This window comes from Eubalaena glacialis, chromosome 9 (assembly GCF_028564815.1).
Source record: "Eubalaena glacialis isolate mEubGla1 chromosome 9, mEubGla1.1.hap2.+ XY, whole genome shotgun sequence".
Classification (NCBI taxonomy): Eukaryota; Metazoa; Chordata; class Mammalia; order Artiodactyla; family Balaenidae; genus Eubalaena; species Eubalaena glacialis.
In genome coordinates, this window is record NC_083724.1 from 17,968,055 (window position 1) to 17,992,910 (window position 24,856).

Here is a 24,856-nt window from a genome sequence, read left to right on the forward strand (position 1 = left end):
TGAAGAGGAAATAGGCAGTCTACCTGAAAAAGAATTCAGAGTAATGGTAGTAAAGATAATCCAGAATCTTGGAAATAGAATGGAGAAAATACAAGAAATGTTTAACAAGGACCAAAATATACAAGCAGCTCATGCAGCTCAATATCGAAAAAACAAACAACCTAATCCAAAAATGGGCAGAAGGCCTAAGTAGACATTTCTTCAAAGAAGATATCCAGATTGCTAACAAAAACATGAAAGAATGCTCAACATCATTAATCGTTAGAGAAATGCAAATCAGAACTACAATGAGGTATCACCTCACACCAGTCAGAATGGCCGTCATCAAAAAATCTACAAACAGTATATTCTGGAGAGGGTGTGGAGAAAAGGGAACCCTCTTGAAGTATTGGTGGGAATGTAAATTGATACAGCCACTATGGAGAACAGTATGGAGGTTCCTTAAAAAACTAAACATAAAGCTACCATATGAGCCAGCAATCCCACTACTGGCTATATACCCTGAGAAAACCATAATTCAAAAAGTGTCATGTACCATAGTGTTCATTGCAGCTCTATTTACAATAGCCAGGACATGGAAGCAACCTAAGTGTCCATCGACAGATGAATGGATAAAGAAGATGTGGCACATATATACAATGGAATATTACTCAGCCATAAAAAGAAATGAAACTGAGTTATTTTTAGTGAGGTGGATGGACCTAGAGACTGTCATACAGAGTGAAGTAAGTCAGAAAGAGAAAAACAAATACCGTATGCTAACACATATATATGGAATCTAAGGAAAAAAAAAAAAAAGGTCATGAAGAACCTAGGGGCAAGATGGGAATAAAGACACAGACCTACTAGAGAATGGACTTGAGGACACGAGGAGGGGGAAGGATAAGCTGGGACAAAGTGAGAGAGTGGCATGGACATATATACACTACCAAATGTGAAATAGATAGCTAGTGGGAAGCAGTGGCATAGCACAGGGAGATCAGCTCGGTGCTTTGTGACCACCTAGAGGGGTGGGATAGGGAGGGTGGCAGGGAGACGCAAGAGGGAGGGGTATGGGGATACATGCGTACTTATAGCTGATTCACTTTGTTATACAGTAGCAACTAACAGAACATTGTAAGGCAATTATACTCCAATAAAGATGTTAAATAAAAAAAAAAAATCTGGTCCAGCTTTAAGATGAAACAGACCTTGGCGCCGCTAGTCTGGCGGTTCCCCAATGGAAAATCCCGCCAGCACCTCTCGCGGGACTCAGCAGCAAGAAGGTGCTCAGCGCACATTATTAGATGAAAGATGGACTCTACCACCTCTTCAGCTGTTTCCCTTCGTCTCCATCCTCACTTCCTCCCTCTCTTCCCAACACTGTCCTGTTCTCCTTCCTGACTGCTTCCCTTCCTTTATCCCCCCAAACGTACTCTCCTTGCTCATCTTCTCATCCAGTTCCCTGTTGGCTGGGAAGCACCTCTGCGGTGCACTGAGTGCTCTGCTCTGGAAGGAAACTCCTGAAGGTGCACCTGAAGCCAGGAAGATTCCAGAGGCCAGGCAGTAACCCAGGGCTGGCCAGCGTCCCTCCAGGTTCCCCTGAGTCCAGAAAGTGCTCTGGGGCGAGAGGAGCCAAGTTCACGTTTCCACTCCTGCCGTAGCACCTTAGCAAGTGCCTTCACCTCTTGGAAGCCCAGTCTCCTCTCTGTGAAATGGGCTTGCTTGTAGCTCCCTGGAGAGTGTTCTGAGGATCAACTGCATTCACTGTGTGACGACGCTGGGCATCGTGTGTGGCCGTCAGAAGAGCGTGGGGAGGATTAGGAGCACGTTATTTCTGCTCCGGACTCTCCAGCCCCTGCGTCCAGGGCACTGGCTCTGGCTCGCCAGCCAAGCTGCCTGGACAGTACGTGGAGTCAGAGCCTCACAGGAATGTCACCAGGGCCGCCAGGGGCCCGGCATCAGCGGGTCTCTTTCTGCCTCATGTGAGTCTTTCTCCTTCAGGGACATCAGCCTCTGGGCTGAAATAGGAATTGTTTTTTCCCCCCATAACAGACTCAGAAAGCATTAAGTGGATGGACAGGCAGGGAACAGAGACTGTTCTGTTCTTCTTTGCTCCACGATGGCCTGTCAGTCATGCTAGGAAAGAGGAAACAGCTTTCAGAGACTGTGGGGGAGAGGATTTGGTCTTTCTCCTTGAGTACAAAACCAGGCCTCTTGGAGAACAGATCCAGAGATATTCCCAGGGCAGAGAGGGGCTTTTCCTGATGTCGGTTATATGAGGACATAAATGAGTGCCCGGGTATATCCTTAGGCTGGATGTAGTCCTAGCTGTAGGTGTGTGCACGCCTGAGCACATCTGTGAATTTCTACCCATGAATGCGGCCATCTGCACCTACGTGTAAAGATACCAGTGCACATACATGCAGGATAGAGCATGCACGGCAGTGTGCAAACGGGGTGAACACACGGTGAGAGTGTGCATGTGTGAGGATCCTGCATACGCCTGTGGTTGCTGTGTTGTCAGTGTCCACATATGTATGTGGATATGTACATGGAGACGCCTGTTTACGTGTGTCGGGGGATGCATGGATGTGCGTGCACGCACAGCTACTCACGATGCTAGTGTAAGGAAGGGAGCAGTTTTGAAAGATGTACATGTGAGTCTACATGCAACCACACATATTCTGTAGCATTGGTGTCTGTATCGTACATAAATGCTTCGATCTGTGTATTCATGCATGTGCATGAGAAAATGACTGTGTGTGAACACGTGTATTTGTGTGTGCAAGGAGATGTGGATGCCTTCCAGGAAGTACACTGATGCAGACATTCGTGAGGAGGCGCACGTGTCTGTGAGCACACTCGTGCTTTGGGAGCACAGACAGATGAATGTGTATGCTCACCTGCTGGGCATCTCTGCAGGTACTTTGTGGTTGTGCAACCTGACTTCCTGCTTACCTATAACTCCCCTGGGCTAATTCCCTTATATATTCTCTAGAGATGATTTCTCTAACTTTGTCCTCACTTCCAGTGCCAGCACACTGCCTGGTTGCCCCTGTGATGGGCACACCTGCCAATCACAAGAGCATTCTGGTAACATGGTTTTTTCTAGTGTATTCCACATCACTCTCTGGACAAGAACCTGGGTGGTGATGATGGTGGTAGGAGTTAAACCACCAAGTGGTCATTAAAGAGCAAAATTCAGAAAAGATAAAAAGCCTGTCATGAAGGTGTATGGGATGAGTGCATGGGACACCACGTTGGGGGGGCCCTCTGCTCCCCGTTTCCATTTGTAACTATCATGTGATAGAACTGACGCCTGTGGATGAGAGTCCCCATGAGATCGTGAAGTGGGAGACATGGTTCTCTACGTTCTCTGATAGCATTAAGATACAGAATAGGGTCCAAGAACCTTTCCCACTAATGACATTCTCTAGTAAATCCTCTGAACAGCCTCTGAAGATGGCATGGCTGTTCCCATTTTACAGGTGAGAAAAGTGAGGTTCGGAAAGGGAAGCAGGTCATTGGTGGAGCCAGGAGGCCACTTAGAATCTGGCAGATGGAGTATAAGAGTCTGTCCTTGAGGTCAAGAGGCTGGATTCTTGCCGACCCAATCCCTGATTTACTAGGTCATCTGGGACCACCCCCTGTCCTCTCTGAGTTTCAGTTTTGTTGACTCTAAATGAGAAGTGGAGATTCAGGAAAATGATGCCTAAAAACTCCAGCACAGGGCCTGGCATGGCAAAGGCTGAGTGGGCTGCGTTGGCTCAGTCTAAGCGTAGTTTCTGTGGTTCCGGAAGTGGAGCCGGCAGGGGGTGTGAGGGTGGGGGAGGTGTGACACTTCAGAGATCACGGTTCCTAATCCCATGGCCCGAGGATATTCCAGGTGGTAACCACAGTGCCCTGAAGGGGTAATTGGACAGATGTGATTCTTATTCTCCGGAAATTTACAATCAAAGACAAGCCCCGGAGCTTCAGAGCAAGCAATCCCCAAACGCCACATTAACTGGCATAAAAACAGTGAATCTGTGTAGCACAGAAGAGGTGGTGGGAGAAGCAGCACACACTCTGTTACAGACCTCATGAGCAAGTGCTGGTGCCAGGTCTTGTGCTGACACGTTATCTCAACGCTGCACACATGTGGATTTATTATGATCTGTAAGCCATAGCGATGTTGGGAGGATGAAATGAGATGAAACATGCAAACAGCTAGGAACAGAGCTTTAGCACATCGTAAGCACTTCATAAGTGTCAGTCATTCCGTTCTTTCAGGGTAAGTGGCTACGTTATAGCAGGCGCTGTTCTAGGCACTGGGACGCAGGGATGAAGAAGACAGTACGGTCTGTGCCTTCCTGGAACTCACACTCCAGTGATTATTATGACATTATTCCCCCCAGTTTATGAGGAAAATGAGACCTTGGGAAGTTAGGTGACTTCTGCAAGGTTACTCAACAAATAAAGAGAGTGGCAGGGGTGAGAACCCAGGTGGCTGGTTTCAGAGACCAAGCCCTGCCCCTGTGCTGTATTAGGGAGCTGGGGTATTAACACATGGGAAGGAATTGTGGCCTTTCTCATTGAGCCTCTTGGTTTCAGTTTTCCAGACATCTTCCATCAGGTTGAATAGTATTAATCATAACTATGAATTTGGCACAGACAACATTTTATTCAAAGTATCTTCTCATGAATTTCTCCCTTTACTTATTCCAATCTTCTAGTGAAGGAGTCAGGGGAGGGGATCAGTCCTCCCATTTGACAGATGAGGAGGCTGAGGTCTCACCTAGGGTCACAGAGGCAAGATGAGAGTGGAATTCGTCTTTCCTGACTGCTAGCCTGACAATATGGGAACCACATTCTGTCCACTTACCGTGGAGTCTGGAATTTAAATCAAATAAAAAGGTGTCCAGCAACGGTCACAGGAGTCCTTGGGCCTGAGCCTGTCGGAGAAGTCCATGATTTGCCATCATTAAGGCTTCACTGTCCTGGTCCAGAAGGATATTGGACATCCTGAGCCTTTTTCTCCTTCTGCTCTGACGTAGTCAAAAAAATCAAGAGGGTCCTTTCACCTTCCCCAGCCCCAGCCTGGCATCCTCTTATCCTCCCTTTCGTGCCACAGGGCACCATCTGTAGCAGGTTTAAATTGGACTGAATGGTGTGGAATTGCAAGTCAAAAGGATCCTGTGATCATTCCGCCCACGGCCCGGGGCTCTGTGCTCTGCCGCGTTATAAATAAGAGTAATGGAGTAAAGGCTGAATTACAATCAAGGCTGCTATGAACACACCGAACAGGCATGGGGCTTATTTAAGGAATATAGAGGCAGATTATGCTCCCGAAGCTATGCAGTCAGAGCCAGTCAATACCTACTCACTCTTTCAAATCAGGACCACGGAGATTTTGATTAGGAGGAGGAGAGGCTGGGGGGATATGGTAGGATCCCGAGCTCTGGGAAGTTTTCAGAATCCATTTGTTCTGTTCTACACGTGCCCACTGAGCACCTATTCTGAGCTATGTTTTAGGGAGACACCAGGCAGTAAGGGAGTCTAAGGCTTCTTAAAGAAGCTGGGAGACTTGGGGAGCAGAGGGTAGGTGAACTGTGAAATAACTAAATTGATAATTATAATACAATGTGATAAGCACAGCAGTGAAAGGAGGCAGAGAGCAGGGGCCCCAATGCAGCTCTGGAGGGAGAGAGGCTTCATGAAGGCGGAGACATCTGAGTTGTTCTTCCGGTTAGCTATTGCTGTGCAACAAACACCCCCGAAACTTAGTGCTTAGAGCAGTTTTTAAGCTCATAATTTTGCGGGCTGGTACTTTAGGCTGAGCTTAGGTGGGCACTTCTTCTGCTGGTATTGGGAGATATCCTCCGGGCTCTCTCATGTTCTTGTGGTCAGCTGGCAGTTCTGCTGGGAGCTGGATGATCCGGGATGGATTTTCTTGCGTGTCTGGTGGTTAGCAGCAGGCTTCGTCTGGGGTGCTGTGGGCAAATGGGCCATGTTTCTCATCATTCAGCAGGCTAGCCTGGGCTTCTTGCCATGGCAGTTTCAGAGTTTTCAAGAGCAGCAAGAGAAAGCAAGACCCTGGTTTACAAACACTTTTCAAGTCCCTGCTTGTGTCATTTTTGGCGTTGCCCCTTTGGCCAAAGAAAGTCATGTAGCCGACTCTGATTCAAAGGGAGAAGAAGCAGACTCGTCTCTTGATGGGAGGAGTGGAGATCTGCACTGTCACATTACACTGGTGTAGAGGTGAGGAGGAGAAGAATTGTTGATGGTTTAGTTTACTTACAGCTGAATTCTGAAGATTAGGCAAGCAAAAAACAGTGAGAAGAACAGCCTAGGGAGAGAGAACAGTGTGAACAAGAGCATGGAGGTATGCTTCTAAAGGCAGGGAGACAGGGAGGGAGTGACGCAACTGGAGACACAGACAAGGCACAGGAGGGTCACTTGTCATGATTTGACCTTCGAATGCCATAGGATCCAGGTTGGTCCTGTTTTGACAGACGCTGCAGAGGCTATAGAGTGTGATGGGGGCGAGGGTGGGGGACAGGTGGACCCATATACTCTTAGGATAAGAGACTTTACCCGGTTCCTTCTACTTCTGGGTCTCCATCTCTCTAAGTACCTTTGGCACCCACTGTGCCTTAACATTACCATCTGTGAATTGGACCAGGGAGTCTCACCCTCTTGGACCTCTATTTCAATCTTGTATCAGCCTGTATTTATCAAGCAGCTGTTATTGCAAAAACTGCTGAGCTACCACGAGGGAGTCAGAGGAGATAATAGGGATTCCTGGCTCAGAGGGATCTCATGATCTAGCAAAGGAAACGAGAATCATGGACAGGTGAGGTTGGTGAATCATGAGAGGGAGTAGAAACCCGGCAGAGGAGTTCAGAGCTCAGAGGAGGGAGAGGGCATTTTGGGGAGGGCTCTTCAGAGGGGTCGGTTCAGCTGGGTTTTGCAGGGTAGGTAATGTCTGTGCGCGGAAGAAGAGATTAGAGCGTCCCAGGAAGGAGGCAGCATGAACCAAGATTGGGAGGTTGGGCTGTGCTTGGGGCCTGTGGGCTGTGGCTTGGAGCACAAAGGCAATGGGCTTAGTCCAGAGTATGGCCCTGGAATGAATCCATCATGTGAAGATACTCCTCCTGGTCCAGCCCCTCACCCCTTGCTGCAAATAGCTGGTAGTCAGTGGCAGGTGTGTTCACTCTCTTCATCTGCTCGTTGCTGGGTTTTGAGGTGTCATTTTTCCTCTCTCAGCACCCACAGCACTGCACGGTGCCATGCTCTCCTGACTCATCACATTTTGTGACCTGTCAGGTTGCAATCCAAGCGTGTGACACTCACACGTGGAACCCTGTGGGCTGAGGTGAAGGTGCTGGAGGTTGACAAGTCAGACTCAGCAACAGACATAAGGAGCCTTCCTGGTAGCATCTTCAGGAGGGGCTGAGGGAGACCTGGAGTTATGAGGGAATTCTACACACTCCCCCGTTGCTGCAAAATCCCTTTTAGGCATCAGAGAGGTTCCACATCTCACCTCTGTCCTGGTCCCTGTCTCCCATGTCTCCTCCCCCCCACCCCACCTCTGTGGTAAATCCTTGTTTCTGGCACCCCTGTAATCCGTGAATGGCACTGGATTATGAAGCTGTGTGTCTTTGGGCAAATTGCTGTCTCTCTCTGGTCCTCATGCTCCCAGTCAGTACAGTGGTAGACTAGATCATTGATCACCATACCTTTGCACTCTTTTCCCGTTGTGATTTTCCATGATTCCAGGTCAGAGCCAATAGAAGTGACTTAAAAAGGGTGGAGGGCACTGGGAACCAGACAGAAGGGTCTTGAAGACTTTCCAAGTGAAATGGGAAGTTTTATCTCTGTGACCTCTGCCCCCCTTTTCTGTATATTTGATACCGTGTCATCCTCCACTGCTCTCAAAACAACCTGATTGTTCTTGTCTTGCCAGTGGCGAGTTAGAAAAAGAGTGAAGAGAAGGCAGACAACTGACAGGGAATGTGTATACGCTAAATGCTGTGCTGGCTCCTCCAAACACTTTATCTCCCTTAATTCTCACAAGATCACAAGGCATTGCTTTCATGATTCCCATTTTCCATCTGGGGCAAGTGAAGCTTAGAGAGGTGAACTTAACTTGTGAAAGGTCACCCAGTGAAATATAGGAAGGAGCAAAGTGGTCCTAAAACTTCACTCACTGTAAGACAGAATGCTTCCTATTCCTCTCTCCCAGGGGAGATTTGCATCTTAAAAAAAAAAGGGCACACCACTTAACCCTGGCAAATGACTTTATAAGAAGGGATGTATAGACAGAGCATCTGACTCACCCAGGTGGATGCCTGCCTGGGTACTTTTATCACACCTGCAGTGTGGACTTGAGCCCTCAGTCTGTTTACTCCTTTTCTCAGCCCTAATCCAGAAAACACTGGATTTGGAATCAGGAAACCAGAGCTTGAATTCATGCTCTGCCACTTACTTAGATGGAAGATCTTGGGAAAGTCCAGTCACCCTTTGGGGCCTCAGATATCTCAGGTGAAAAATGGGCATTCTTTTACCTACCGTATCCATGTGGGTTTCTCATGAGGGCTACCAAGGCAGTGAATGAAAGCTCCGAGCTTAGTGCCTGGCACATAAGTAGGCACTGGTGAAAGACCCTGTCTTCCTTCTGCATCAGTTTGTGGAATGGTGGAGAGGGGCGGGGAGAAAAACTCATTGACTGTTTGGATGTAATTTTTTTAAAAAAAGGAAAAAAGAAAAGAAACAGCAAACCCACAAAGAAACCAAGGGTGCATAGCGAAAGCTAAATGACAAAGAAAAACAGGCAAAAAAATGCAACAAGGAGGGAGGAAAATGGTTCAGGAGAGAATAGCTAGGGGTAATGAGAATCAATTCCATCAACCCTCCATCTATTTTCAAATCTAATCTGAAATGATATGCTCTTCTCTCTTGCCAATATCTCTTTTTTAAAAAAATTTAATTTTATTTGTTTTTTTATACAGCAAGTCCTTATTACTCATCAGTTTTATACACATCACTGTATACGTGTCAATCCCAATCACCCAATTCATCATACTACCACCCCCAACCCCCTGCCGCTTTCCGCCCTTGGTGTCCATATGTTTTTTCTCTACTTCTGTGTCTCAATTTCTGCTCTGCAAACAAGTTCATCTGTAACATTTTCTAGGTTCCACATATATGCGTTAATATACAATATTTGTTTTTCTCTTTCTGACTTACTTCACTCTGTATGACAGTCTCTAGATGCATCCACGTCTCTACAAATGACCCAATTTCATTCCTTTTTATGGCTGAGTAATATTCCATTGTATATATGTACCACATGTTCTTTATCCATTGGTCTGTCGATGGGTATTTAGATTGCTTCCATGTCCTGGCTATTGTAAATAGTGCTGCAATGAACACTGGGGCATGTGTCTTTTTGAATTATGGTTTTCTCTGGATATATGCCCAGTAGTGGAATTGCTGGGTCATATGGTAATTCTTTTTTTAGTTTTTTAAGGAACCTCCATACTGTTCTCCATAGTGGCTGTATCAATTTACATTCCCACCAACAGTGCAAGAGGGTTTCCTTTTCTCCACACCCTCTCCAGCATTTGTTGTTTGTAGATTTTCTGATGATGCCCATTCTAACTGGTGTGAGGTGATACCTCATTGTAGTTTTGATTTGCATTTCCCTAACAATTAGTGATGTTGAGCAGCTTTTCATGTGCCTCTTGGCCATCTGTATGTCTTCTATGGAGAAATGTCTATTTAGGTCTTCTGCCCATTTTTGGATTGGTTTGTTTGTTTTTTAAATATTGAGCTGCATGAGCTGTTTATATATTTTGGAGATTAATCCTTTATCCATTGATTCATTTGCAAATATTTTCTCCCATTCTGAGGGTTGTCTTTTCATCTTGTTTATGGTTTCCTTTGCTGTGCAAAAGCTTTTAAGTTTCATTAGGTCCCATTTGTTTATTTTTGTTTTCAGTTCCATTACTCTAGGAGATGGATCAAAAAAGATCTTGCTGTGATTTATGTTAAAGAGTGTTCTTCCTATGTTTTCCTCTAAGAGTTTTATAGTGCCCGGTCTTACATTTAGGTCTCTAATCCATTTTGAGTTTATTTTTGTGTATGGTGTTAGGGAGTGTTCTAATTTCATTCTTTTACATGTAGCTGTCCAGTTTTCCCAGCACCACTTATTGAAGAGACTGTCTTTTCTCCATTGTGTATCCTTGCCTCCTTTGTCATTGATTAGTTGACCATGGGTGCGTGGGTTTATCTCTCGGCTTTCTATCCTGCTCCGTTGATCTATATTTCTGTGTTTGTGCCAGTACCATATTGTCTTGATTACTGTAGCTTTGTAGTATAGTCTGAAGTCAGGGAGTCTGATTCCTCCAGCTCCGTTTTTTTCCCTCAAGACTGCTTTGGCTATTCGGGGTCTTTTGTGTCTCCATAAAAATTTTAAGATTTTTTGTTCTAGTTCTGTAAAAAATGCCATTGGTAATTTGATAGGGATTGCATTGAATCTGTAGATTGCTTTGGGTAGTATAGTCATTTTCCCAATATTGATTCTTCCAATCCGAGAACATGGTGTATCTCTCCATCTGTTGGTATCATCTTTAATTTCTTTCATCAGTGTCTTACAGTTTTGTGCATACAGGTCTTTTGTCTCCCTAGGTAGGTTTATTCCTAGGTATTTTATTCTTCTTGTTGCAATGGTAAATGGGAGTGTTTCCTTAATTCCTCTTTCAGGTTTTTCATCATTAGTGTATGGAATGCAAGAGATTTCTGTGCATTAATTTTGTATCCTGCAACTTTACCAAATTCCTTGATGAGCTCTAGTAGTTTTCTGGTAGCGTCTTTAGGATTCTCTATGTATAGCATCATGTCATCTGCAAACAGTGACAGTTTTACTTCTTCTTTTCCAATTTGTATTCCTTTTATTTCTTTTTCTTCTCTGATTGTCATGGCTAGGACTCCCAAAACTACGTTGAATAATAGTGGTGAGAGTGGACATCCTTGTCTTGTTCCTGATCTTAGAGGAAATGCTTTCAGTTTTTCACCATTGAGAATGATGTTTGCTGTGGGTTTGTCATATAGGGCCTTAATTATGTTGAAGTAGGTTCCCTCTGTGCCCACTTTCTGGAGAGTTTTTATCATAAATCGGTGTTGAATTTTGTCAAAAGCTTTTTCTGCATCTATTGAGATGATCATATGGTTTTTATTCTTCAGTTTGTTAATATGGTGTATCACATTGATTGATTTGCGTATATTGAAGAATCCTTGCATCCCTGGGATAAATCCCACTTGATCATGGTGTATGATCCTTTTAATGTGTTGTTGGATTCTCTTCGCTAGTATTTTGTTGAGGATTTTTGCCTGTATATTCATCAGTGATATTGGTGTGTCATTTTCTTTTTTTGTAGTATCTTGGTCTGGTTTTGGTATCAGGGTGATGGTGGCCTCATAGAATGAGTTTGGGAGTGTTCCTTCCTCTGCAATTTTTTGGAAGAGTTTGAGAAGGATGGGTTTTAGCTCTTCTCTAAATGTTTGATAGAATTCACCTGTGAAGCCATCTAGTCCTGGACTTTTGTTTGTTGGAAGATTTTTAATCACAGTTTCAATTTCATTCCTTGTGATTGGTCTGTTCATATTTTCTGTTTCTTCCTGGTTCAAGCTTGGAAGGTTATACCTTTCTAAGAATTTGTCCATTTCTTCCAGGTTGTCCATTTTATTGGCATAGAGTTGCTTGTAGTAGTCTCTTAGAATGCTTTGTATTTCTGTGGTGTCTGTTTTAACTTCTCCTTTTTCCTTTCTAATTTTATTGACTTGAGTCCTCTCCCTTGTTTTCTTGATCATTCTGGCTAATGCTTTATCAATTTTGTTTATCTTCTCAAAGAACCAGCTTTTAGTTTTATTGATCTTTGCTATTGTTTTCTTTGTTTCTATTTCGTTTATTTCTGCTCTGACATTGATGATTTCTTTCCTTCTGCTAACTTTGGGTTTTGTTTGTTCTTCTTTCTTTAGCTCCTTTAGGTGTAACGTTAGGTTGTTTATTTGAGATTTTTCTTGTTTCTTGAGGTAAGCTTGTATAGCTATAAACTTCCCTCTTAGAACTGCTTTTGCTGCATCCCATAGGTTTTGGGTCGTCGTGTTTTCATTGTCATTTGTCTCTAGGTATTTTTTGATTTCCTCTTTGATTTCTTCAGTGATCTCTTGGTTATTTAGTAACGTATTGTTTAGCCTCCATGTGTTTGTGTTTTTTACGTTTTTTTCCCTGTAATTCATTTCTAATCTCATAGCGTTGTGGTCAGAAAAGATGCTTGATATGATTTCAATTTTCTTAAATTTACTGAGGTTTATTTTGTGACCCAAGATATGATCTATCCTGGAGAATGTTCCATGCGTACTTGAGAAGAAAGTATAATCTGCTCTTTTTGGATGGAATGTCCTATGAATATCAATTAAATCTATCTGGTCTATTGTGTCATTTAAAGCTTGTGTTTCCTTATTACTTTTGTGTTTGGATGATCTGTCCATTGGTGTAAGTGAGGTGTTAAAGTCCCCTACTATTACTGTGTTACTGTCGATTTCCTCTTTTATAGCTGTTAGCAGTTGCCTTATGTATTGAGGTGCTCCTATGTTGGGTGTGTATATATTTATAATTTTTATATCTCCTTCTTGGATTGATCCCTTGATCATTATGTAGTGTCCTTCCTTGTCTCTTGTAACATTCTTTATTTTTACGTCTATTTTATCTGATATGAGTATTGCTGCTGCAGCTTTCTTTTGATTTCCATTTGCATGGAATATATTTTTCCATTCCCTCACTTTCAGTCTGTATGTGTCCCTAGGTCTGAAGTGGGTCTCTTGTAGACAGCGTATATATGGGTCTTATTTTTGTATCCATTCAGCAAGCCTGTGTCTTTTGGTTGGAGCATTTAATCCATTCACGTTTAAGGTAATTATCTATATGTATGTTCCTATGACCATTTTCTTAATTGTCTTGGGTTTGTTTTTGTAGGTCCTTTTCTTCTCTTGTGTTTCCCACTTTGAGAAGTTCCTTTAGCATTTGTTGTAGAGCTGGTTTGGTGGTGCTGAATTCTCTTAGCTTTTGCTTGTCTGTAAAGCTTTTGATTTCTCCATCGAATCTGAATGAGATCCTTGCCGGGTAGAGTAATCTTGGTTGTAGGTTCTTCCCTTTCATCACTTTAAGTATATCATGCCACTCCCTTCTGACTTGTAGAGTTTCTGCTGAGAAATCAGCTGTTAACCTTATGGGAGTTCCCTTGTATGTTATTTGTTGTTTTTCCCTTGCTGCTTTCAATAATTTTTCTTTGTCTTTAATTTTTGCCATATTGATTGCTATGTATCTTGGCGTGTTTCTCCTTGGGTTTATCCTATATGGGACTCTCTGCGCTTCCTGGACTTGGGTGGCTATTTCCTTTCCCATCTTAGGGAATTTTTTGACTATAATCTGTTCGAATATTTTCTCAGGTCCTTTCTCTCTCCCTTCTCCTTCTGGGACCCCTATAACACGAATGTTGTTGCATTTAGTTTTGTCCCAGAGGTCTCTTAGGCTGTCTTCATTTCTTTTCATTCTTTTTTCTTTATTCTGTTCCGCAGCAGTGAATTCCACCATTCTGTCTTCCAGGTTACTTATCCGTTCTTCTGCCTCAGTTATTCTGCTATTGATTCCTTCTAGTGTAGTTTTCATTTCAGTTATTGTATTGTTCATCTCTGTTTGTTTGTTCTTTAATTCTTCTAGATCTTTGTTAAACATTTCTTGCATCTACTCGATCTTTGCCTCCATTCTTTTTCCAAAGTCCTGGATCATCTTCACTCTCATTTTTCTCAATTCTCTTTCTGGAAGATTGCCTATCTCCGTTTCATTTAGTCGTTTTTCTGGGGTTTTATCTTGTTCCTTCATCTGGTACATAGCCCTCTGCCTTTTCATCTTGTCTATCTTTCTGTGAATGTGGTTTTTGTTCCACAGGCTGCAGGATTGTAGTTCTTCTTGCTTCTGCTGTCTGCCCTCTCGCCAATATCTCTTAATTCTTCTCTTCCCCTCCCTTATTTAACCAGGTATAACTATATTATTTATCTCCACCATGTGGCTGGGGAAAACAGTTTTGTGTAAAAGATGCATTTCCTAATGGAGGTGGGAATGGGCAGATTGGAGGCAAAGGCAGAGATGAATGCTGACAGATGGGGGCTGGGAAGGAGCGGGTCTGAGGTTCTCCTGGGACTTTCTCTTCCAATTGCTGCTGCAGGGTCTGGCTGTGTCACTGCCCCTGCCATCTCTCCACCTTCTGTCCCTGCCCTCCCCAGGGGGCCTCCTAAACCTAGCACCACAGTGATGCCATCATGCAGGCATTTAACCTCACCAGACATCAGGATCTCGACCTATAAAATGTCCAGCTTATAAACTCTGCCTGCTGGCCTCATCCAAACCTGTGATAAACGAGGAGCGTTAACTCAACTCTCTTGCATGTTCTTGTGACATCCTGTGCGTACTCTCTTATGGCACCAGATGGTGGTCTCTGTTGATTTCCCTTTTCTGCTCTCCTAGATTATGATTTACTTGAGGACAGGAAACTTATAAAATGTGCATCGAGTGGTATGTTTATTCAACAAGTATTTATTGAACACCTGCTGTATGCTAAGCACTGAGGATAGCAATTACCTAGACAGACACAATTCTCTGCCATGAATGAATGAATGAATAAGTGGATGAATGAATGAGTGAATGGAAGCAAGAGGAAATGGTGCTGCTGTTGCTTAGTGGGAACAGAGGAAAATCCAGACTAGAATGGAAGGTCTGTGAAGGCAGCAATGAAATGCATCTTTTTATCCAATCTATCCACAAAACCTCACACTGTGCCTGGAACATTTTAGACAGTCAATAAATATTTATGGTAAGGTACATTGTTGAATTGGTAAGGTACATTGTTGAATGATGGGAATCATGATTGTATTTGCTTTCAGGACTAGCCATGGGACTTTGCAGATTTCTAAGCACATTGCTAGGTATGACCTTATTTTCTCTCAGTTCTACATTAGATGTGATGTAAGTAGGACAGATCGTGACCACCCCCCCTCCCCACCGCCGGCCACACACACTTTTAGAAAGAAAGAAAGAAAATCATAGAAGCTTTGTGATTTGTCCTCAGGTAAACTGTCCAGTTGGTGCAGAGGTATCACACAAACCTAGGCTTCCAACTCCAAATTCAGTGTTTCTTTCACTAACCCAGGCTGTGTGATTATTGATGAAGTCAGAAACATAAGAATATATCCATCCATCCATCCATCCATCCATCCATCCATCCATCCATCCATCCATCCATCTTTTCCTTTTCATTTATAGCCTTTGAAGAGATTCATTAGCCTCTGAACTAGGACTTGGTCTGATTGCATGAGGGAGTCCCAAGTTGGACCTAACACTTTTTATTCTGCTAGCAGATTGTCCATAGGTATAGCATGGTAACCCCCTTTTTACTTTCCTCTCTACAAAATGCTGTATCAGTCTCTCTGTGTTTCCTCTGCAATGATGAGCTTCCGTATTTTCTACTGGCATCCTCCCACTTCACTCCTCTGCACGCGTGCAACCTTCCTGCCTTCTTGTCTTTGTGCCACTCCTCCATCCGAAATACCCTTTACTACATGGGTACCTGTTGAAATTTTGTCCATCCTTTAAGACTCCCCTCTGAATACTTTCTAGATTCAGCCAGATGTTCTCTCCTCTGCTCTAAGCTTCCTGTTTTGATTTATAGCTACTTATAGCATGATTTTTTTCCGTTCCTTGGACTGAGCTCCTGAGGATAGAGTTTCTTTATGCCAGATCTCAGAAAAGGTTGGTTGACTAAGTGAATTTTAAGGTGAGCACATATTTGCATCTGCTACAGAGGTAATATATATTCAGTGTAGAAAATGTAGAGAAAAATGAATCATAACATGATTAAAATCACCTCTGATCCCCCCATTCTTGATGTTCCAGTGTTTTTCTTCCCAGCTGTATATGCATATACTTATCTCTAAACAGAATCATAGGGACCGTGTATTTTCTATATAAACTTCCTCTGCTGCTCCATGAGAATACAACCTCCTTGAAAGTTAAAGTTCTGTCTTTCTCTTCATTTGCGTTCTTCAGGGTGCTTAAACTTGAGCCAGTTGTTGAATAAATTTCTGTAGAGTAGTTATATGGGCATCAAGCCGTCATTAGCGTCCTGAGTTGCCGTCTCCTTTCTCTGTCTTCTGGGGATGCCCATCTGAATTCAGATATGAGGACAGCTCAGTTCAACTCACTAAAGATTTATGGAACCTTCTTCTCTGTATTCGGCTACTGAGTCAGGCATGAGGGCACACGAATGGCTCTGATGTATCCCTGCACTAGAGCCCAGTGAGAGAGGTCAGCTGTATAAACAGACCATTTTAACATAGATAAATACCATGTTACAATAAGATGCTATCACCTGTGTATATGAAGTAATATGTACAAATGGAACTGTGGAATGCTCACTGAGGATCAAGATTAATGTTAAAAGCTAATTTGTTTGTATTATCTCATTTAATTCTTCCAAAAACCGGACTAAGCAGGTGCTGTTAATATTATTCTCATTTGATAGATGGGAAACTGAAGCATGAAGAAGCCAAAAAGCTTGTCCAAAGACATACAACTTGAACACAGGGGAACTGGGGTTCAAAATCCAGCAGTTGGTCTCCAGTCTATAATGTTGTGTAGCAGGCAGTATTTCCTCTTAATGGAAGCATAAAGAGGGGGTCATACGGGGGTCAAGGAAGTCTTCCAGAGCGAGGGGTGGGGTTTGGTAGGAAAGGTTATACCAAGCTCTGAGAAAATGTCTTCAAAGATGTTGAAGTAAGAAACAGGATAGTGTGTGTGGAAGATTACATAAGTATTTGATCAGATTTAACATATAAGTGCAAAGAAAGGAGTGAAATAAGGTAAGGCAGGGGAGAAATGCAGGTGCCAGGTTGGTGAAATTAGGTCTTATCCTAAGGGGAATCAAGAGCCATTGAAAGGTTTTCAGCAAAGGAGTGACATGAGCATATTTATAAGTTAGACATGTAATCATGGTAGCCCTTTGAAGGATGGCTGGAAGGAAGGAAGCCTGGGGGCAAGGATAACAGTTGGGGCTACTCGGTAGTCTCCATTTGCCCCTTGAGATCCACTCTCCATGCTTTTCCCCCCTGCTGTGTGCCTTGGAAGGCTGACCCGTATGATTTGCTTCACTGGAGCACCCTTGGGTGTTTGGTTGGGGTTTGCCCATGTTAGGCACCTGCAAGAGATTAGCAGGTACAAGGAGGGTGAGGTTGAAGCATTTATTACCCCATCACCTCCATGCTTGGTCATGCCTTGTCAGAGTTAGGTTATTCTGCTGGATTATACTGAGGTAGGAGATAGGTGGGCCCCAGGCTGAGCAGCTGCAGCCAGTCTCCTGCTGACACTTTGAGATAAGATACTAGCAGGTGCATTGGGCCCTGACTGGGTGGGTGCAAAGAGACCACAATTTCCTCATTCTTGTGGTCAGGGGGATTTCCCAGCCCGACACATGTGCAGAGAGGGTCCTCAGTCTAGGGAGGAGCCCAAGGAGCGAGGAGACACCAGCCCTTAATATGTCCTGCCAACCTCCCAGAAACCTTCGCGTTGGAATCCATCTTGGCTGGGAGATGTGCACACCCACTAGGAAGGACCCTGAGTCAGGCCAAATATGGGCACAAGCAAGATGATTGGCCAGAGACCACCTGGAAGACTGCCTCCCCCGTAAGCGACCTTAGTTGCCCCCTATTGGGGGCAACTCACTCTGAGTTCACCTGTGTGCTCTTCCACAGGCCCACTGCTTCTAATAAATGCTTTATCTGTTTCACAATCTTGATCTCTTTGCTAAATTCTTTCTTCAAAGAAGACAAGGACTGAGGTCCTTCTTCCAGCCGCCTCACCCCTGAATTCAATACTACCTGAAATCCACAGCAGCTGACTAGCAGCCCTTTCCTACAGCTATGGCTCTTTCAGGGTGATAGAACCCTCCCTTCCTTTGCCCCTTCAGGCCTAGGATGGTAACAGCTCCTTGCTGTTGCCAGCTTTGAGGTGCTTCATCATTGGTTGGCCTTAACCCTGCCTGTGATGATTAATTTCATATGTCAACTTGACTGGGCTAAGGGATTTCCAGAGAGCTGGCAAAACATTACTTCTGAACTTGTCTGTGAGGGTGTTTCTGGAAGAGATTCGCATTTGAATGGGTAGACTAAGTAAAGGATAAAGGCCTCTGTCAGTGCAGGTGGGCATCATCCAGTCCCTCTAGGGCCTGAATAGAACCGAAAGGTGGAGGAAGGGGATATTTGCTCTCTGCCTGAGCCAGGACATCCGTCTGTTCCTGCCCCCTGACGTTAGCCCTCTTGGTTCTCAGGCCTTTGGCTCAGACCGGGACTTATACCATTGGCTCCCCTGGTTCTCAGTCCTTTGGGTTTGGACTGGAACCATACCACTGGCTCTCCTGGGCCTGCAGCTTGAAGATGGCAGACTGTGGGACTTCTTAGCCTCCATAATCATGTGAGCGAGCCCCTCATAATAAGTCTCTTTCTATATATCTATATATGTGCTATCGCTTCTGCGTCTCTGAGAACCCTAAGACACTTCCAAAGCCTTTGTAAATGGTCCCATTATTAAACACTTCTCAGTCACCTTACTGAGTGTGTCTTCTCTTTTCTGATGAGACACTGACTGGCACAGAGCCATTTGAAGCAGTCCACAAAAGAGATGATAAAGGTTTGCAGTAAGGCAACCACTTAGAGATAACAATGTAGAGATGATAAGGCAGGGTGTGTATTTGAGATCTATTTCCCAAGCCCACTCCTCAGGACTTACTGCGCAGAAGTGACCGCCCATGGAGGCTGGAACAGCTAATGTCAGGGGTCCGTGAAGTCAGTGTCACTACCTTTCCCAGCTCCTTCTACGTAGGCAGTGGGCTCATCTCACAGAACATCTGCTTTCCCCCTCCTGGCGAGGCAAAGACCATTTGCAAACTCATCAGAAGCGCTCTCTGGCCTGACGTGAATAATCTGCAGGAGGGTCAGCTGGTGCTGTGGAATCTGAAGACGGGTTAGTTAGCCACTTGGGAGACGTTACCAAGATGGCTGGTGATCAGAAGAGCTGCTTATTTTCATAATGACCTTCAGGAATTAAATAAAAATACAATGAGTGCCATAGATTAGGGAGAACAAGCCAATTAAAACCACAACACGCCTTTGGGATTTTTTATTTCTTTTCCAGGAGGTTGAAAGGCATCCGTGGCTGCTGAGGCAGGGTGGAGGTCTTCCCAGAATCACTGATGAAGGCTGATCCTCTTGCTTGGCTTTAGCGGGCAGCGGAGGGGATTTGAGCCTATTGAATATTTCACGAGTTGCAGCCCATGTGGGGAGAACAGTGAAAGGTGAAGAGGCAATCCCTGGGTTTCTTTACGATTCCAATATAAAACTAAGCTCTTCGGGGTGGGAGGGAGGCAGGCATTGGAGTCAGTCTACCGCCGGAAGGCATGGTGCACCAATTCTCCCACTTTAATATCTGCTGTTTCATTTTATATTCATCATGTCAGCATAATCTGCCTTTATGGGAATCATCTTTGTTACCAACCAAATGCGTTTAGTCTCCCTTTTGCTTTAAGTTTGATCGTAATATGACTTGAAGACTTCAATGAAATGTTTATATGCAGGGGCTAGGGGAAGAGGAGAGGGAAAATGCAATTGGAAAATCAATCATCAGGGAATTTCAAGAACCTAGCCTTGGTTATGCTACTGTTTCTTTGACCTGTTTTTAATGGACCCAGGACCGGCTCTCGGAGCAAGTCTACCCGCTGATTCCCTACTGCATGCTGAAAAAAGTATACTCTGTTGCCAGACATCCAAAGCTCTTAACTCTATGTCTGAACCATATTCCCACCCTGACACTCTACTGCCCTCCTTCTTGTGCATGTGGCTTCACTGCCCTGAGATACCCAGCCACCCAGCCCATCTCTCTGCCTCCTTCTCTCCTCCGAGGGCTAACAAGATGCCCATCCTGTGCAACACTCATGTTACCACGTTTTGGGAGTGGTTCTTGGTCTCAAAGCTAGGAAAGTCCTGTCCCACCCTCGAGTTCCCAATGGACCTTTACTTTTTCTTTATTTCCCTAATGAAACTCAACACTGCTTTCATCATCTTATTATGGATATGTATAAACACATATGTGTATGAGTGTATGTGTGTGTGTGTATTCATCATTCAGCAATTCAATATTTTTTTTTTAATTGATCACTTATATGTGCTGAAGTACTTGAAATGTGGCAGGAATAAGACACACGGGGTCCCTGCCATCCTGGAGAGACAGGTATTAAATGCATGTTCAAGAAAATACATGAAGTAAAGTTCTAATAGTGATAAGTTCCATAGAAAGTGTTTGTAAAGGTGGTACAATAGAGAGTGCATGTATATGGAGAGAAGTACTTTGTTATTTTTAATCTTTTTTTTTATTGAATATAGTTGATTTACAATGTCATGTTAGTTTCACGTCTACAGCACAGTGATTCAGTTTTATTATATATTTTTCAGATTCTTTTCCCTTATAGGTTATTACAAAACATTGAGTATATTTCCCTGTGCTATACAGTAAGTCCTTGTTGTGTATCTATTTTATATATAGTAGTGTGTATATGTTAATCCTAAACTCCTAATTTATCCCTCCCCCTCTTCCCCTTTGGTAACCATAGTTTGTTTTCTGTATCTATGGATCTATTTCTGTTTTGTAAGTAAGTTAATTTGTATCTTTTTTAAATTTTAGATTCCATATATAAGCAATGCTGTATGATATTTGTCTTTGGCTTACTTCACTTAGTATGATAATCGCTATGTCCATCCATGTTGCTGCAAATGGCATTATTTCCTTCTTTTAATGGCTGAGTAATATTCCTTTGTGGATATGTACCACATCTTCTTTATCCATTCATCTATCAATGGGCATTTAGATTTCTTCCATGTCTTGGCTATTGTAAAGAGTGCTGCTGTGAACATAGGGGTGCATGGATCTTTTCGAATTATAGTTTTGGAGAGGAGTACTTTACGTAAGAGTGGCATGGCCTCTCTGAGTAGGTGTCAGTTGGACTGAGAGACAAAGGCTGAGAAGAAGCCAGCTTGCAAGCTTTGGGTGGAGAGTTCCAGAGACACTGGACAGGAAGTCTGTATGTGCTGAGACAAGAGGAAGCCTGGCCTGTGTGGGGAGTAGTTGTAATTCCTGTAGAGCTGGGGCATGCGATGAGCGGATGATGCGGGGGGTGTCCTGGGTCACATTAAATGGAAAGTGTGCACCTGTGTGCACAGTGACATGGGGCAGGGGTAGAATTTCTGCTATTAAAGGACTGTGAGCTTCCCGAAGGCAAAGCTATGTCTCATTTCACTCCGGATTCCAAGCTACTAAGCCACCTGCTATTGAGTAAGTCCTCAGTAATGTGTGTTGAGTGTCTAAACAAAGAAACCCATGAATAAATGAATGAAGGAGAGAACAAATGACCAAGACCTTCTGCTTCCGCTGAGGCAATTTTCCCTCTGAGGTTTCATGCCCCTCCTCCCTTCCCAACAGTAGTTTTTTGGGTTTTTTTCCCTCTTTGTAATAGAGTAAGGCCAGAGCTGTTCTCTGTGATTCAATATTTACTGTGTTTCACACACTGTGATTATCATTTAACGTTTACTGTCTGCTGACTGTGCACTCATCGCCGTAGCAAACAAAGAGCTCAATTGGTTCATGGGCTAATTTAGTCAAGGAAAAGGAGATGTTATAAGAGCAACTGGCATAATAGAAATTATATAGACTGGAAATCCACTGGGTCCAGCTGGGTACCAGTTCACCAGTGACCTTAAGCAAGTGACTAACCCTGCGTGACCCTCTGTTTTCTAATCTGAACACGGGGATGACAAGCTCCTTTAATGGTGGGGTTTCAGGCACGGGTGGGGAGAGCTCCAGAAGTAAGGGGTGCGGATTTCAGGAAGGATTCCTCCGCTTCCGCTGCCTGCTTCTGTACCAGAATGTGTCAACCAGATGTGGCCTGCCTTGGGGCTCTCTGCCGGTGCCATTTCAGGGACTCTTAACACAGTAAGTGCCTGCCCAGCTGACAGCACACAGACCCTCCTTCTTGAGCTGCTTAATGAGAGACAACAATTTCCAGAGGCAAATCCCAGTGCTGGGTTCCCTGGACATCTGGTTCTGGCTTTGATGCACAGAGAGAAAAATGAGCAAGGCACTGAGCAAGGCCATTCACCATAATGTCTTCACGTTGCCTTGGCCCAGCTGGCCGGCTGCCAGAGAAGCTGCTGCCACGTCCTCCGATGCTGAGGCTGGGAGGTTGGGGAGAGAAGGTGCTGGGGAGAGACGTGCTTCATAGACTAGGCTCCCAGCCAGTCTCCTCCCCGGGGCCACACAGTGTGCTCTGGGGGCCCTTTGGGGCCTAAGTTCTAGGAGCCGATGTACTCCTGAGATGATCTCCAGCCCTGCTCCACTCTTATTGCAGCAAGGGAAGCCCAAGCAGGTTTTCACTTGGACTAATAACTTACTATATTCCAGCCACTTTGTCTTTGCCTTGGGATGAGGTGGGAGGCTGTTGGTTTAGAGCAGAGTGGTGACGTGAGCTGACTTATGCTGTGGCAGGATTCTTCTGGCTTCTGGTTGAGCATAGACAGAAGAGGCAAGGGTGGAAGAAAAGAGTCAAGTTAAGGAGCCCTTGCAGTAAGCCAGGCAAGAGAGGAGGGTGTCTTGGCCCAGGTGGCTTGCAGTAGAGGAGCTGAGAAGGGTTGCATTTCGGGTGCATTTTGAAGGATTTCCTGATGGACTGGATGAAGAGTGGGAGAGAAAGCAGGCAATCAAGAATGTCTCAAGAGCGTCTGAAGGGTGAATTAGATCCTGTCCCTGTTAATAATAATAATGATAATAAATATTAATAGCTAACTTTTTACAGCACTTATTAAGTGCCAGATGCTCTTCCCCTAAGGACTTTTGATTGTGAAATTGAAGGAGTTAGAGTCTACTGGGAATGGACCATATAAGAATAATTCAGTAGAATTTGGTGAGCAAATATCATCATCTCATCTCAAGGTGACTCTTTTATTCAGTGTCACCAGGTGTGATGGGGGCTGCCGTGGGCATGGGGTGAGCTGACTAGAGAAGAAGTTCTAACTCGTCTTCCTCATCAATCCTCCTCAAGCTCATGTCTGTGTATATGTACATGAGGTCTTTGGGGACTGTAGAAATACTGTCTCTAGGTCAGCTCTATAGCTTCGTCCAGAGGTCCAAGTGTCGGACACTATGAAGGCCACTTGTCTATTGATGGATTGATTGCCTCTGTTTCCTACAGTAACTCTCACTTGAGGAAAGATCTGATAATTCACCAACCCCATCACCCTTCCCCTTTATTCACAGGACACACTGATAGGCCTTGTCCTTCAAAATATTTTCAGGGACACATCCCTTTAGCAGACAGCACTAGGAAAAGATTGTATGATCCCACTGCAAGGACGCTTTTGGTACTGTATGCTCTCACCCTTCTTAATAAGAAGCTATATTGGTACAATTACATTGACTGGAAGTACTATTAAAGTGATACTTATTATTTTTAAAGTATTTTCAGAGGGAAAAACAGCATAGAGGCAAGAGTTAGGAAGTTCAAGTCAGGTGACCTTACAATTGACTAGAAAGTCCTAACTTCCCATTGGTTATATGAGAACATTGAAGTAGGAAAGAGGGTTTTCAAGTATTTTTAAGCCATGGAAGCCTTTGTGCCAGTACTTCCTTGCTTGAGAGTACAATATATACAATATGAGGGAAAAAATGGAGTGGCTCTGACTGAAGCAGGAGAAATGGCTCAGAACAACCCACTTACCAAGCTCCTTTCCCTTAAAGGGTGATCCTGAGGTACCTCAGCTGGGCCAGATGTTCTTTTGGGCCTTGCCGGCTCTGAGGTTCTGCATTTCTGCCATGAGCATTTCCAGCTCAGCTTCTGAAGAGTTCACACTCTGAGCTCCCACTCTTCAGAGATGTCCTTCCTTCACCTTCTTATAGTTCTGTGGCCTCAGAAGAACGTAAGCACATTCACCTCTTGCTTAGTTCGCCTCCACTGTTGGAGTAGAACTATGTATTACCTTATCATGCATGCTGGTACCAAAAGGGCACCAGGCAGACCTGGGTTCAAATCCTGCCTCTGCCACTCTGTTGCTTGGGGATAACCTTGGCTACAGTTGACTCATCTGTAAATGGAAGTGATGATCTCTGGCTCAGAGATTCCATGTGGGGAGAGGCATCCTGGTACAGGTAGGTGCCTTCAGAGCTCCTGAACACACGTGGCCCCTCTCCTCCGCGGAGCACCGAGGCCAGGCCTGCCGCTCACCCAGCACCTTGGGTCTTGTCTTGCAGAGATGTCAGGCACGGCAGCGGACATCTCGCTGGTGCACTGGAGACAGCAGTGGCTGGAGAACGGCACCTTGTACTTCCACGTCTCCATGAGCAGCTCTGGGCAGCTGGCCCGGGCCACTGCCCCCACCCTCCAGGAGCCCTCAGAGATTGTAGAGGAGCAGATGCACATCCTCCACGTTTCTGTGATGGTGAGTGAGTGGGAGTGCACTTGGGGCTTTGCGGGGTGGATAAAGGGAAGGGCGAGTGGAGAGACCATGGCAGGAGGCAGGGGATTGCCAGCAGGTGGAGGGTAGGAGCTGGCCAAGTGCGAGAGGTTAGAATGATAAACAGAAGGTCAGATGGATCCCGTGGTGTCACTTGGACTGATGCATACTCGTCCATCATCTGTCAGCTGTGACAAACTAATTGTGCTTCAGAGGAGAAAATAAAGGG

The 24,856-nt window shown here is 44.5% G+C and overlaps 1 protein-coding gene across 5 annotated transcripts in view; it reads left to right on the top strand.

Moving 5' to 3' along the window:
- ASTN2 (astrotactin 2) overlaps positions 1-24,856 on the top strand; it is a 909,948-nt gene that overhangs the window by 118,868 nt on the left and 766,224 nt on the right. For all 5 annotated transcript variants that reach the window (XM_061200030.1, XM_061200026.1, XM_061200028.1 and 2 more), the window contains exon 2: positions 24,425-24,612. In XM_061200030.1, coding sequence (XP_061056013.1) covers positions 24,425-24,612 — 188 coding nt within the window. The remainder of the gene's footprint in view (positions 1-24,424; positions 24,613-24,856) is intronic.